This window comes from Oncorhynchus masou, chromosome 25 (assembly GCF_036934945.1).
Source record: "Oncorhynchus masou masou isolate Uvic2021 chromosome 25, UVic_Omas_1.1, whole genome shotgun sequence".
Lineage (NCBI taxonomy): Eukaryota > Metazoa > Chordata > Actinopteri > Salmoniformes > Salmonidae > Oncorhynchus > Oncorhynchus masou.
The window spans coordinates 8,021,446-8,036,445 of NC_088236.1; the positions used below are offsets into that span (position 1 = coordinate 8,021,446).

Sequence of the window (15,000 nt, forward strand, 5' to 3'; positions counted from 1 at the left end):
TGACCAGCCGGCCTACCTCTGTCTAACAGTAATGACCAGCCAGTCTACCTCTGTCTAACAGTAATGACCAGCCAGTCTACCTCTGTCTAATAGTAATGACCAGCCAGTCTACCTCTGTCTTACAGTAATGACCAGCCGGTCTACCTCTGTCTAATAGTAATGACCAGCCAGTCTACCTCTGTCTAACAGTAATGACCAGCCAGTCTACCTCTGTCTGACAGTAATGACCAGCCAGACTACTTCTCTGTCTGTGTATGATTAGTGAGGTGTGTGTAGTGACTGGACAGTCTGCCAGCCTACCTCTGTCTAACAGTAATGACCAGCCAGTCTACCTCTGTCTTACAGTACTGTGTATTAGTGAGGTGTGTGTAGTGACTGGACAGTCTGCCAGCCTACCTCTGTCTAACAGTAATGACCAGCCAGTCTACCTCTGTCTAACAGTAATGACAAGCCAGTCTACCTCTGTCTTACAGTAATGACCAGCCAGTCTACCTCTGTCTAACAGTAATGACCAGCCAGTCTACCTCTGTCTAACAGTAATGACCAGCCAGTCTACCTCTGTCTAACAGTAATGACCAGCCAGTCTACCTCTGTCTAACAGTAATGACCAGCCGGCCTACCTCTGTCTAACAGTAATGACCAGCTAGTCTACCTCTGTCTAACAGTAATGACCAGCCAGTCTACCTCTGTCTAACAGTAATGACCAGCCAGTCTACCTCTGTCTAACAGTAATGACCAGCCGGCCTACCTCTGTCTAACAGTAATGACCAGCCAGTCTACCTCTGTCTAACAGTAATGACCAGCCAGTCTACCTCTGTCTAATAGTAATGACCAGCCAGTCTACCTCTGTCTTACAGTAATGACCAGCCGGTCTACCTCTGTCTAATAGTAATGACCAGCCAGTCTACCTCTGTCTAACAGTAATGACCAGCCAGTCTACCTCTGTCTGACAGTAATGACCAGCCAGACTACTTCTCTGTCTGTGTATGATTAGTGAGGTGTGTGTAGTGACTGGACAGTCTGCCAGCCTACCTCTGTCTAACAGTAATGACCAGCCAGTCTACCTCTGTCTTACAGTACTGTGTATTAGTGAGGTGTGTGTAGTGACTGGACAGTCTGCCAGCCTACCTCTGTCTAACAGTAATGACCAGCCAGTCTACCTCTGTCTAACAGTAATGACAAGCCAGTCTACCTCTGTCTTACAGTAATGACCAGCCAGTCTACCTCTGTCTAACAGTAATGACCAGCCAGTCTACCTCTGTCTAACAGTAATGACCAGCCAGTCTACCTCTGTCTAACAGTAATGACCAGCCAGTCTACTCCTGTCTAACAGTAATGATCAGCCAGTCTACCTCTGTCTAACAGTAATGACCAGCCAGTCTACCTCTGTCTAACAGTAATGACCAGCCAGTCTACCTCTGTCTAACAGTAATGACCAGCCAGTCGACCTCTGTCTAATAGTACTGTGTATGAGTAGTGAGGTGTGTGTAGTGACTGGACAGTCTGCCAGCCTACCTCTGTCTAACAGTAATGACCAGCCAGTCTACCTCTGTCTAACAGTAATGACCAGCCAGTCTACCTCTGTCTAACAGTAATGACCAGCCAGTCTACCTCTGTCTAACAGTAATGACCAGCCAGTCTACCTCTGTCTAATAGTACTGTGTATGAGTAGTGAGGTGTGTGTAGTGACTGGACAGTCTGCCAGCCTACCTCTGTCTAACAGTAATGACCAGCCAGTCTACCTCTGTCTAACAGTAATGACCAGCCAGTCTACCTCTGTCTAATAGTACTGTGTATGAGTAGTGAGGTGTGTGTAGTGACTGGACAGTCTGCCAGCCTACCTCTGTCTAACAGTAATGACCAGCCGGTCTACCTCTGTCTAACTGTAATGACCAGCCGGTCTACCTCTGTCTAACAGTAATGACCAGCCAGTCTACCTCTGTCTAACAGTAATGACCAGCCAGTCTACCTCTGTCTAATAGTAATGACCAGCCAGTCTACCTCTGTCTAACTGTAATGACCAGCCAGTCTACCCCTGTCTAACAGTAATGACCAGCCGGTCTACCCCTGTCTAACAGTAATGACCAGCCGGTCTACCTCTGTCTAACAGTAATGACCAGCCAGTCTACCTCTGTCTAACAGTAATGACCAGCCAGTCTACCTCTGTCTAACAGTAGTGACCAGCCAGACTACTTCTCTGTCTAACAGTAATGACCAGCCAGTCTACCTCTGTCTAACAGTAATGACCAGCCAGTGTACCTCTGTCTAATAGTACTGTGTATGAGTAGTGAGGTGTGTGTAGTGACTGGACAGTCTGCCAGCCTACCTCTGTCTAACAGTAATGACCAGCCAGCCTACCTCTGTGTCAGCGTCGGTGGCCTTCAGTTCAAACTCAGTGATGGTCTTCCTGACCCCCTCCTGAACCCTCATCCCAGGAACCACCAGCAGGGGGAGGGAGTCATCCACCGGCCTGATGGTGATGTAGAACGTCTGGGCAACCTATAGACACCGTAAAGAACACTGTTATCTACCTAAAGACACCGTACAGAACACTGTTATCTACTTAGATACAATACAGAACACTGTTATCTACCTATAGACACTGTACAGAACACTGTTATCTACCTATAGACACTGTACAGAACACTGTTATCTACCCAAAGACACCGTACAGAACACTGTTATCTACCTAAAGACACTGTACAGAACACTTTTATCTACCTAAAGACACTGTACAGAACACTGTTATCTACCTATAGACACCGTACAGAACACTGTTATCTACCTAAAGACACTGTACAGACCACTGTTATCTACCTAAAGACACCGTAAAGAACACTGTTATCTACCTAAAGACACTGTACAGAACACTGTTATCTACCTAAAGACACCGTACAGAACACTGTTATCTACCTAAAGACACTGTACAGAACACTGTTATCTACCTAAAGACACTGTACAGAACACTGTTATCTACCTAAAGACACCGTAAAGAACACTGTTATCTACCTAAAGACACTGTACAGAACACTGTTATCTACCTAAAGACACCGTACAGAACACTGTTATCTACCTAAAGACACCTGTTATCTACTTAGACACCATACAGAACACTGTTATCTACCTAGAGACAAGGTTAATACAGGTAGTTGCTGGTAGACAGTAAATATTATTAGCAAGGCATTACAGAGGGTAGCGAGTACGGCCCAGTACATCACTGGGGCCTGAGCTCCCTGCCATCCAAGGACCTCAATACCAGGCGGTGTCCACCCAAGCAATACACTGTTCTCTCTGCTACTGCAAGGCAAGCAGTACCAGTGGTACCACAAGGTCTGGACCCTGAACATGACCCTGAACAGCTTCTAACTCTCTTGCATTGACATTATGCACACACACACACACACACACACACACACACACACACACACACACACACACGCACACACACACACACACGACATATGCTGCTGCTACTGTCTATTATCTATCATGTTGCCATGCCACTTTAGCCCTGCCTACAGTATGTACCTCAATTACCTCGTACCCCTGCACATCGACTAGGTACTGGTACTCCCTGTGTATAGCCATGTTATTACCTGGTACCCCTGCACATTAACTAGGTACTGGTACTCCCTGTGTATAGCCATGTTATTACCTGGTACCCCTGCACATTAACTAGGTACTGGTACTCCCTGTGTATAGCCATGCTATTACCTGGTACCCCTGCACATTAACTAGGTACTGGTACTCACTGTATATAGCCATGTTATTACCTGGTACTCCCTCTATATAGTCATGTTATTACCTGGTACTCCCTGTATATAGCCATGTTATTACCTGGTCCTCCCTGTATATAGCCATGTTATTACCTGGTACTCCCTGTATATAGCCATGTTATTACCTGGTACTCCCATGTTGCCATGTCACTTTAGCCCTACCTACAGTATGTACCTCAATTACCTCGTACCCCTGCACATCGACTAGGTACTGGTAATCCCTGTATATAGCCATGTTATTACCTGGTACTCCCTGTATATAACCATGCTATTACCTGGTACTCCCTGTATATAGTCATGTTATTACCTGGTACTCCCTGTATATAGCCATGTTATTACCTGGTACTCCCTGTATATAACCATGTTATTACCTGGTACTCCCTCTATATAGCCATGTTATTACCTGGTACTCCCTGTATATAGCCATGTTATTACCTGGTACTTCCTGTATATAGCCATGTTATTACCTGGTACTCCCTGTATATAACCATGCTATTACCTGGTACTCCCTGTATATAGCCATGTTATTACCTGGTAATCCCTGTATATAGCCATGTTATTACCTGGTACTCCCTGTATATAACCATGCTATTACCTGGTACTCCCTGTATATAGCCATGTTATTACCTGGTACTCCCTGTATATAGCCATGTTATTACCTGGTACTTCCTGTATATAGCCATGTTATTACCTGGTACTCCCTGTATATAACCATGCTATTACCTGGTACTCCCTGTATATAGCCATGTTATTACCTGGTACTCCCTGTATATAGCCATGTTATTACCTGGTACTACCTGTATATAGCCATGTTATTACCTGGTACTACCTGTATATAGCCATGCTATTACCTGGTACTCCCTGTATATAGCCATGTTATTACCTCCCTGTATATATCCATGTTATTACCTGGTACTCCCTGTATATAACCATGCTATTACCTGGTACTTCCTGTGTATAGCCATGTTATTACCTTGTACCCCTGCACATTAACTAGGTACTGGTACCCCCTGTATATAGCTCTCTCTCTCTCTCTCTGTTTCTCTCTGTTTCTCTCTCTGTTTCTCTCTCTGTTTCTCTCTCTTTTTCTCTCTCTTTTTCTCTCTCTCTCTGTTTCTCTCTCTCTCTCTGATTCTCTCTCTCTGTTTCTCTCTCTGTTTCTCTCTCTCTCTGTTTCTCTCTCTCTCTCTTTCTCTACACCTTGTGTCTACGAAGCAGGTCACAAATAACATTTCAATTTTGATCCTTGTTTGCAACATTTTTCAAAGAAGTTGCTCTGAGGTCATGCAGAACATTGTAGTTGCTCTGAGGCCATGCAGAACATTGTAGTTGCTCTGAGGTCATGTAGAACATTGTAGTCGCTCTGAGGCCATGTAGAACATTGTAGTTGCTCTGAGGTCATGTAGAACATTGTAGTTGCTCTGAGGCCATATAGAACATTATAGTTGCTCTGAGGCCATGCAGAACATTGTAGTTGCTCTGAGGCCATGCAGAACATTGTAGTTGTTCTGAGGTCATGCAGAGCATTGTAGTTGCTCTGAGGTCATGCAGAACATTGTAGTTGCTCTGAGGCCATGCAGAACATTGTAGTTGCTCTGAGGCCATGCAGAACATTGTAGTTGCTCTGAGGCCATGCAGAACATTGTAGTTGCTCTGAGGTCATGTAGAACATTGTAGTTGCTCTGAGGCCATATAGAACATTATAGTTGCTCTGAGGTCATGCAGAACATTGTAGTTGCTCTGAGGTCATGTAGAACATTGTAGTTGCTCTGAGGCCATATAGAACATTATAGTTGCTCTGAGGTCATGCAGAACATTGTAGTTGCTCTGAGGTCATGTAGAACATTGTAGTTGCTCTGAGGTCATGCAGAACATTGTAGTTGCTCTGAGGCCATGCAGAACATTGTAGTTGCTCTGAGGCCATGCAGAACATTGTAGTTGCTCTGAGGCCATGCAGAACATTGTAGTTGCTCTGAGGTCATGTAGAACATTGTAGTTGCTCTGAGGTCATGTAGAACATTGTAGTTGTTCTGAGGCCATGCAGAACATTGTAGTTGCTCTGAGGCCATGCAGAACATTGTAGTTGTTCTGAGGTCATGCAGAACATTGTAGTTGCTCTGAGGCCATGCAGAACATTGTAGTTGTTCTGAGGTCATGCAGAACATTGTAGTTGTTCTGAGGTCATGCAGAACATTGTAGTTGCTCTGAGGCCATGCAGAACATTGTAGTTGCTCTGAGGTCATGCAGAACATTGTAGTTGTTCTGAGGCCATGTAGAACATTGTAGTTGTTCTGAGGTCATGCAGAACATTGTAGTTGCTCTGAGGTCATGCAGAACATTGTAGTTGCTCTGAGGTCATGCAGAACATTGTAGTTGCTCTGAGGCCATGCAGAACATTGTAGTTGCTCTGAGGCCATGCAGAACATTGTAGTTGCTCTGAGGCCATGCAGAACATTGTAGTTGCTCTGAGGCCATGCAGAACATTGTAGTTGCTCTGAGGCCATGCAGAACATTGTAGTTGCTCTGAGGCCATGCAGAACATTGTAGTTGCTCTGAGGCCATGCAGAACATTGTAGTTGCTCTGAGGCCATGTAGAACATTGTAGTTGCTCTGAGGTCATGCAGAACATTGTAGTTGTTCTGAGGTCATGCAGAACATTGTAGTTGCTCTGAGGTCATGCAGAACATTGTAGTTGCTCTGAGGCCATGCAGAACATTATAGTTGCTCTGAGGCCATGCAGAACATTGTAGTTGCTCTGAGGCCATGCAGAACATTGTAGTTGCTCTGAGGTCATGCAGAACATTGTAGTTGCTCTGAGGTCATGCAGAACATTGTAGTTGTTCTGAGGCCATGTAGAACATTGTAGTTGCTCTGAGGCCATGCAGAACATTGTAGTTGCTCTGAGGCCATGCAGAACATTATAGTTGCTCTGAGGCCATGCAGAACATTGTAGTTGCTCTGAGGTCATGCAGAACATTGTAGTTGCTCTGAGGCCATGCAGAACATTGTAGTTGCTCTGAGGTCATGTAGAACATTGTAGTTGCTCTGAGGCCATGCAGAACATTGTAGTTGCTCTGAGGCCATGCAGAACATTGTAGTTGCTCTGAGGTCATGTAGAACATTGTAGTTGCTCTGAGGTCATGCAGAACATTGTAGTTGCTCTGAGGTCATGCAGAACATTGTAGTTGCTCTGAGGTCATGCAGAACATTGTAGTTGCTCTGAGGTCATGCAGAACATTGTAGTTGCTCTGAGGCCATGCAGAACATTGTAGTTGCTCTGAGGCCATGCAGAACATTGTAGTTGCTCTGAGGTCATGTAGAACATTGTAGTTGCTCTGAGGCCATGCAGAACATTGTAGTTGCTCTGAGGCCATGCAGAACATTGTAGTTGCTCTGAGGTCATGTAGAACATTGTAGTTGCTCTGAGGTCATGCAGAACATTGTAGTTGCTCTGAGGTCATGCAGAACATTGTAGTTGCTCTGAGGTCATGCAGAACATTGTAGTTGCTCTGAGGTCATGCAGAACATTGTAGTTGCTCTGAGGCCATGCAGAACATTGTAGTTGCTCTGAGGCCATGCAGAACATTGTAGTTGCTCTGAGGTCATGCAGAACATTGTAGTTGCTCTGAGGCCATGCAGAACATTGTAGTTGCTCTGAGGCCATGCAGAACATTGTAGTTGCTCTGAGGCCATGCAGAACATTGTAGTTGCTCTGAGGCCATGCAGAACATTGTAGTTGCTCTGAGGTCATGTAGAACATTGTAGTTGCTCTGAGGCCATGCAGAACATTGTAGTTGCTCTGAGGCCATGCAGAACATTGTAGTTGCTCTGAGGTCATGTAGAACATTGTAGTTGCTCTGAGGTCATGCAGAACATTGTAGTTGCTCTGAGGTCATGCAGAACATTGTAGTTGCTCTGAGGTCATGCAGAACATTGTAGTTGCTCTGAGGTCATGCAGAACATTGTAGTTGCTCTGAGGCCATGCAGAACATTGTAGTTGCTCTGAGGCCATGCAGAACATTGTAGTTGCTCTGAGGTCATGCAGAACATTGTAGTTGCTCTGAGGCCATGCAGAACATTGTAGTTGCTCTGAGGCCATGCAGAACATTGTAGTTGCTCTGAGGCCATGCAGAACATTGTAGTTGTTCTGAGGCCATGCAGAACATTGTAGTTGCTCTGAGGCCATGCAGAACATTGTAGTTGCTCTGAGGCCATATAGAACATTATAGTTGTTCTGAGGTCATGCAGAACATTGTAGTTGCTCTGAGGCCATATAGAACATTGTAGTTGTTCTGAGGCCATGCAGAGCATTGTAGTTGCTCTGAGGCCATGCAGAACATTGTAGTTGCTCTGAGGCCATATAGAACATTGTAGTTGTTCTGAGGCCATGCAGAGCATTGTAGTTGTTCTGAGGTCATGCAGAACATTGTAGTTGCTCTGAGGCCATATAGAACATTGTAGTTGCTCTGAGGCCATGCAGAACATTGTAGTTGCTCTGAGGTCATGCAGAACATTGTAGTTGCTCTGAGACCATGCAGAACATTGTAGTTGTTCTGAGGTCATGCAGAACATTGTAGTTGCTCTGAGGCCATGCAGAACATTGTAGTTGCTCTGAGGCCATGCAGAACATTGTAGTTGCTCTGAGGCCATGCAGAACATTGTAGTTGCTCTGAGGTCATGCAGAACATTGTAGTTGCTCTGAGGTCATGCAGAACATTGTAGTTGCTCTGAGGTCATGCAGAACATTGTAGTTGCTCTGAGGTCATGCAGAACATTGTAGTTGTTCTGAGGCCATGCAGAACATTGTAGTTGTTCTGAGGCCATGCAGAACATTGTAGTTGTTCTGAGGCCATGCAGAACATTGTAGTTGTTCTGAGGCCATGCAGAACATTGTAGTTGTTCTGAGGTCATGCAGAACATTGTAGTTGCTCTGAGGTCATGCAGAACATTGTAGTTGCTCTGAGGCCATGCAGAACATTGTAGTTGCTCTGAGGCCATGCAGAACATTGTAGTTGCTCTGAGGTCATGCAGAACATTGTAGTTGCTCTGAGGTCATGCAGAACATTGTAGTTGTTCTGAGGTCATGCAGAACATTGTAGTTGTTCTGAGGTCATGCAGAACATTGTAGTTGCTCTGAGGTCATGTAGAACATTGTAGTTGCTCTGAGGCCATGCAGAACATTGTAGTTGCTCTGAGGTCATGTAGAACATTGTAGTTGCTCTGAGGTCATGCAGAACATTGTAGTTGCTCTGAGGCCATGCAGAACATTGTAGTTGCTCTGAGGCCATGCAGAACATTGTAGTTGCTCTGAGGTCATGCAGAACATTGTAGTTGCTCTGAGGTCATGTAGAACATTGTAGTTGCTCTGAGGCCATGCAGAACATTGTAGTTGCTCTGAGGTCATGCAGAACATTGTAGTTGCTCTGAGGCCATGCAGAACATTGTAGTTGCTCTGAGGTCATGCAGAACATTGTATCTTGTTTCACAGTAACCTACTGCACAGTGTTGTAAAACAGAGAATGATATGTGAAACCTCAGGGCCACCCATGACAACATTTTTTTATTTAAATTTGAACTAGGCAAGTCAGTTAAGAATAAATTCTTATTTTCAATGACGGTCTAGGAACAGTGGGTTAACTGCCTTGTTCAGGGGCAGAACAACAGATTTGTACCTTGTCAGCTCAGGGATTTGATCTTGCAACCTTTTGGTAACTAGTCCAACGCTCTAACCACTAGGCTACACTGCCACCCCAAACATACTCAGAATGACCTCTGGGCAACCACCACAACATACACAGAAAACATCGTCTCAACCCCAACAGCAATCATATCCTGGTGGGTACAGTAGCGGTAGAAATACAACTATCTGATTGGATGGTCTGATACTTCACATGCAAACATCCTGATCAAATGTTTAGGATGCAAAACCAACTGAACAGAATGGACCTGCAGATCCACAAAACACCACACGCACAACGGTCAGACCTGCAGATCCACAAAACACCACACGCACAACGGTCAGACCTGCAGATCCACAAAACACCACACGCACAACGGTCAGACCTGCAGATCCACAAAACACCACACGCACAACGGTCAGACCTGCAGATCCACAAAACACCACACGCACAACGGTCAGACCTGCAGATCCACAAAACACCACACGCACAACGGTCAGCCCTGCAGATCCACAAAACACCACACGCACAACGGTCAGACCTGCAGATCCACAAAACACCACACGCACAACGGTCAGCCCAATAGTGACACGGCCCGATAACCTTTTATACACAATGGTCAGCCCAATAGTGACACGGCCCGATAACCTCTTATACCCATTGGTCAGCCAATAGTGACACGGCCCGACAACCTCTTACGCACAGCGGTCAGCCCAATAGTGACACGGCCCGATAACCTCTTATACACAGCGTTCAGCCAATAGCGACACGCCAGACAACCTCTTATACACAGCGGTCAGCCAATAGTGACACGGCCCGATAACCTCTTATACACAGCGTTCAGCCAATAGCGACACGCCAGACAACCTCTTATACACAGCGGTCAGCCAATAGTGACACGGCCCGATAACCTCTTATACACAGCGGGCAGCCAATAGCGACACGGCCCGATAACCTTTTATACACAACGGTCAGCCCAATAGTGACACGGCCCGACAACCTCTTATACCCATTGGTCAGCCAATAGTGACACGGCCCGACAACCTCTTATACACAGCGGTCAGCCAATAGTGACACGGCCCGATAACCTCTTATACACAGCGGTCAGCCAATAGTGACACGGCCCGATAACCTCTTATACACAGCGGTCAGCCAATAGTGACACGGCCCGATAACCTCTTATACACAGCGGTCAGCCAATAGTGACACGGCCCGACAACCTCTTATACACAGCGGTCAGCCAATAGTGACACGGCCCGATAACCTCTTATACACAGCGGTCAGCCAATAGTGACACGGCCCGATAACCTCTTATACACAGCGGTCAGCCAATAGCGACACGGCCCGACAACCTCTTATACCCATTGGTCAGCCCAATAGTGACACGGCCCGATAACCTCTTATACACAGCGGTCAGCCAATAGCGACACGGCCCGACAACCTTTTATACACAATGGTCAGCCCAATAGTGACACGGCCCGATAACCTCTTATACACAACGGTCAGCCCATAGTGACACGGCCCGATAACCTCTTATACACCGCGGTCAGCCAATAGTGACACGGCCCGATAACCTCTTATACACAGCGGTCAGCCAATAGCGACACGGCCCGACAACCTCTTATACCCATTGGTCAGCCAATAGTGACACGGCCCGATAACCTTTTATACACAATGGTCAGCCCAATAGTGACACGGCCCGATAACCTTTTATACACAGCGGTCAGCCAATAGTGACACGGCCCGATAACCTCTTATACACAGCGGTCAGCCAATAGCGACACGGCCCGACAACCTCTTATACACAGCGGTCAGCCAATAGTGACACGGCCCGATAACCTCTTATACACAGCGGTCAGCCAATAGTGACACGGCCCGATAACATCTTATACACAGCGGTCAGCCAATAGTGACACGGCCCGATAACCTCTTATACACAGCGGTCAGCCAATAGCGACACGGCCCGACAACCTCTTACACACAGCGGTCAGCCAATAGTGACACGGCCCGATAACCTCTTATACACAGCGTTCAGCCAATAGCGACACGGCCCGACAACCTCTTATACCCATTGGTCAGCCAATAGTGACACGGCCCGATAACCTCTTATACACAGCGGTCAGCCAATAGTGACACGGCCCGATAACCTCTTATACACAGCGGTCAGCCAATAGTGACACGGCCCGATAACCTCTTATACACAGCGGTCAGCCAATAGCGACACGCCCGACAACCTCTTATACACAGCGGTCAGCCAATAGTGACACGGCCCGATAACCTCTTATACACAGCGGTCAGCCAATAGTGACACGGCCCGACAACCTCTTACACACAGCGGTCAGCCAATAGCGACACGCCCGACAACCTCTTATACACAGCGGTCAGCCAATAGCGACACGCCCGACAACCTCTTATACACAGCGGTCAGCCCAATAGTGACACGGCCCGATAACCTTTTATACACAACGGTCAGCCCAATAGTGACACGGCCCGATAACCTTTTATACACAGCGGTCAGCCAATAGCGACACGCCCGACAACCTCTTATACACAGCGGTCAGCCAATAGTGACACGGCCCGATAACCTCTTATACACAATGGTCAGCCCAATAGTGACACGGCCCGATAACCTTTTATACACAGCGGTCAGCCAATAGCGACACGCCCGACAACCTCTTATACACAGCGGTCAGCCAATAGCGACACGCCCGACAACCTTTTATACACAATGGTCAGCCCAATAGTGACACGGCCCGATAACCTTTTATACACAGCGGTCAGCCAATAGTGACACGGCCCGACAACCTCTTATACACAGCGGTCAGCCAATAGTGACACGGCCCGACAACCTCTTATACACAGCGGTCAGCCAATAGTGACACGGCCCGATAACCTCTTATACACAGCGGGCAGCCAATAGTGACACGGCCCGACAACCTCTTACACACAGCGGGACATTATCGATAGTGTGTGTGTGTGTGCGTGTGTGTGTGTGTGTGAGGATAAAAGAACAAAACATGTGTGTGACCATGTGTATGTGTGTGTGTGTACCTCGTTAGCGCCGTCAGACACGATAAAGGAGAACTGGTCCGCATGCTTCTCTTCTTCGCTGGTGTGAACGTACTGGACACTGCGGGAGGTCAGATCAGCCTGGGAGAAGGACGTGATGCGTGTTCCTGTATCCGGAAGGAAATTAGCATTCATTAGCATTAACAGTTAAAGTTAATGGATGTGTTAGCGTTAGCTTTCTAAACTTTCTTTGAAAATCAACACAGCATATTAATCCACCATTAGCATTGAACTAGCAATGCCAGGGTCGTGGGTTTGATTCCTGCTTGGGTCATATACCAAGTCTGTTGGTATAATGGTATTTACTGATCGCGGCACAGACATCATGGAATCAGTTCCTGGAATATAATGCTATTAGCATTAGATTAGCATTAGATTAGCACACTGTAGTGGTAGTTAGCATTGTTCGCTAGCTGACGGCAATTCTGCCCTTACAACCCAGTGGAGGAAAAAGTACCCAACTGTCATACTTGAGTAAAAGTAAATATACTCAAAAGTAAAAATGACTCAAGTAAAAGTGAAAGTCACTCCTTAAAATACTACGTGAGTAAAAGTCTAAAAGCATTTGGTTTTAAATATATTTAAGTATCAAAAGTAAATGGAATTGCTCAAAGATACTGAAGTATCAAAAGTAAAAGGATAAATAATTTTAAATGACTTACATTAAGCAAACCAGACGGCACGATGTTATTGTTTTATTTATTTACAGAGAGCCAGGGGTGTACTCTAACACTCAGACAACATTTACAAACAAAACATTTGTGTTTAGTGAGTCTGTCAGATCAGAGGCAGTAGAGATGACCAGGGATGTTCTGTTGATAAGTATGTGAATTGACAATTTTACTGTCTTGTGTGTGTGTGTCTGTGTGTGTGTGTGTGTGTGTGTGTGCGTGTGTGTGTGTGTGTGTCCTGTGTGTGTGTGTGTCTCTGTGTGTGTCCTGTGTGTGTGTGTGTGCGTGTGTGTCTGTGTGTTTCCACCTGAGCTGGTTGATAGCTCCAGTACAGTACCTCGGTTGTTGGCGGCGTGTTTCTGTGCGTGCTTGCCAGTGTGTGTGTGCTTGCCAGTGTGTGTGTGTGTGTGTGTACCTGGGTTGCTGGCGTGCTCCAGGTGTCCCAGTGCAGTCTGCTTGGTGATGCGATACACCAGTTCTCCAGGCTCACTGTCCTGGTCTGTAGCCGACAGCTGGAGAGTAGTCAGCTTCTTCACTGAGTTCTCATCAACCACCAGACCTTTATTCATTACCACAGAGGGGGGCAGGTGGTCCTCTAGAGGGGCGAAGGAGGGAGGGAGGCAGGGAAGATAGAAAGAAAGAAAGAAAAGGGAGGGAGGGAGGGAGGGAGGGAGGGAGGGAGGGAGGGGGAGGGAGGGAGGGAGGGAGGGAGGGAGGGAGGGAGGGAGGGAGGGAGAAAAGAAAGGAAGGAATAAAGGAAGGAAGGAAGGAAGGACGAAAGGAAGGAATGAAGGATGAAAGGAAGGAATGAGGGAGGGAGGGAGGGAGGGAGGGAGGGAGGGAGGGAGGGAGGGAGGGAGGGAGGGAGGGAGGGAGGGAGGGAGGGAGGGAGGGACAAAAGGAAAGCAGGGAGGGAGGGAGGGAGGGAGGGAGGGAGGGAGGGAGGGAGGGAGGGAGGGAGGGAGGGAGGGAGGGAGGGAGGGAAGAAAGGAAGGAAGGAAGGAAGGTAGGAAGGAAGGAAGGAAGGAAGGAAGGAAGGAAGGAAGGAAGGAAGGAAGGAAGGAAGGAAAGGAAGGAACAAAAGGAAAGGAGGGAGGGAACAAAAGAGAACAAGTAGGAAAAGGGAAATTAAAACCTGAGGCTGGAAACCGTGTCTCAATAAACCACTGAGGAGCACAAAGCCTAGAACAGACCAGAAGGATGGAGCACGTTGTCAGCCATTGACAGTTTTTAGCAGACTGGACCACTGGCTAAGATTCCAGATGGTGCAGAACCCACTGTCCACTGTTTTACTACGGTAGTCTGTCCTGTGCGTCTCCTACGTCAGATACCACATACCTAGTACACTGATGAAGAAAGACTGGTACCTACCTAGTACACTGATGAAGAAAGACTGGTACATACCTAGTACACTGATGAAGAAAGACTGGTACATACCTAGTACACTGATGAAGAAAGACTGGTACATACCTAGTACACTGATGAAGAAAGACTGGTACATATCTAGTACTCTGATGAAGAAAGACAGCTACATACCTAGTACACTGATGAAGACTGGTACATACCTAGTACACTGATGAAGACTGGTACATACCTAGTACACTGATGAAGAAAGACTGGTACATACCTAGTACACTGATGAAGACTGGTACATACCTAGTACACTGATGAAGAAAGACAGCTTCATACCTAGTACACTGATGAAGAAAGACAGCTACATACCTAGTACACTGATGAAGAAAGACTGGTACATACCTAGTACACTGATGAAGAAAGACTGGTACATACCTAGTACACTGATGAAGA

General features: G+C 46.6%; 1 protein-coding gene across 1 annotated transcript in view; it reads right to left on the reverse strand.

Annotated features, from left to right (window-relative positions):
- LOC135513727 (extracellular matrix organizing protein FRAS1-like) overlaps window positions 1–15,000 on the reverse strand; it is a 400,333-nt gene that overhangs the window by 60,462 nt on the left and 324,871 nt on the right. The window contains exons 49-51 of the mRNA XM_064936617.1: window positions 13,610–13,789; window positions 12,506–12,630; window positions 2,359–2,499 (exon numbers count right to left, since the gene is read on the reverse strand). Coding sequence (XP_064792689.1) covers window positions 2,359–2,499; window positions 12,506–12,630; window positions 13,610–13,789 — 446 coding nt within the window. The remainder of the gene's footprint in view (window positions 1–2,358; window positions 2,500–12,505; window positions 12,631–13,609; window positions 13,790–15,000) is intronic.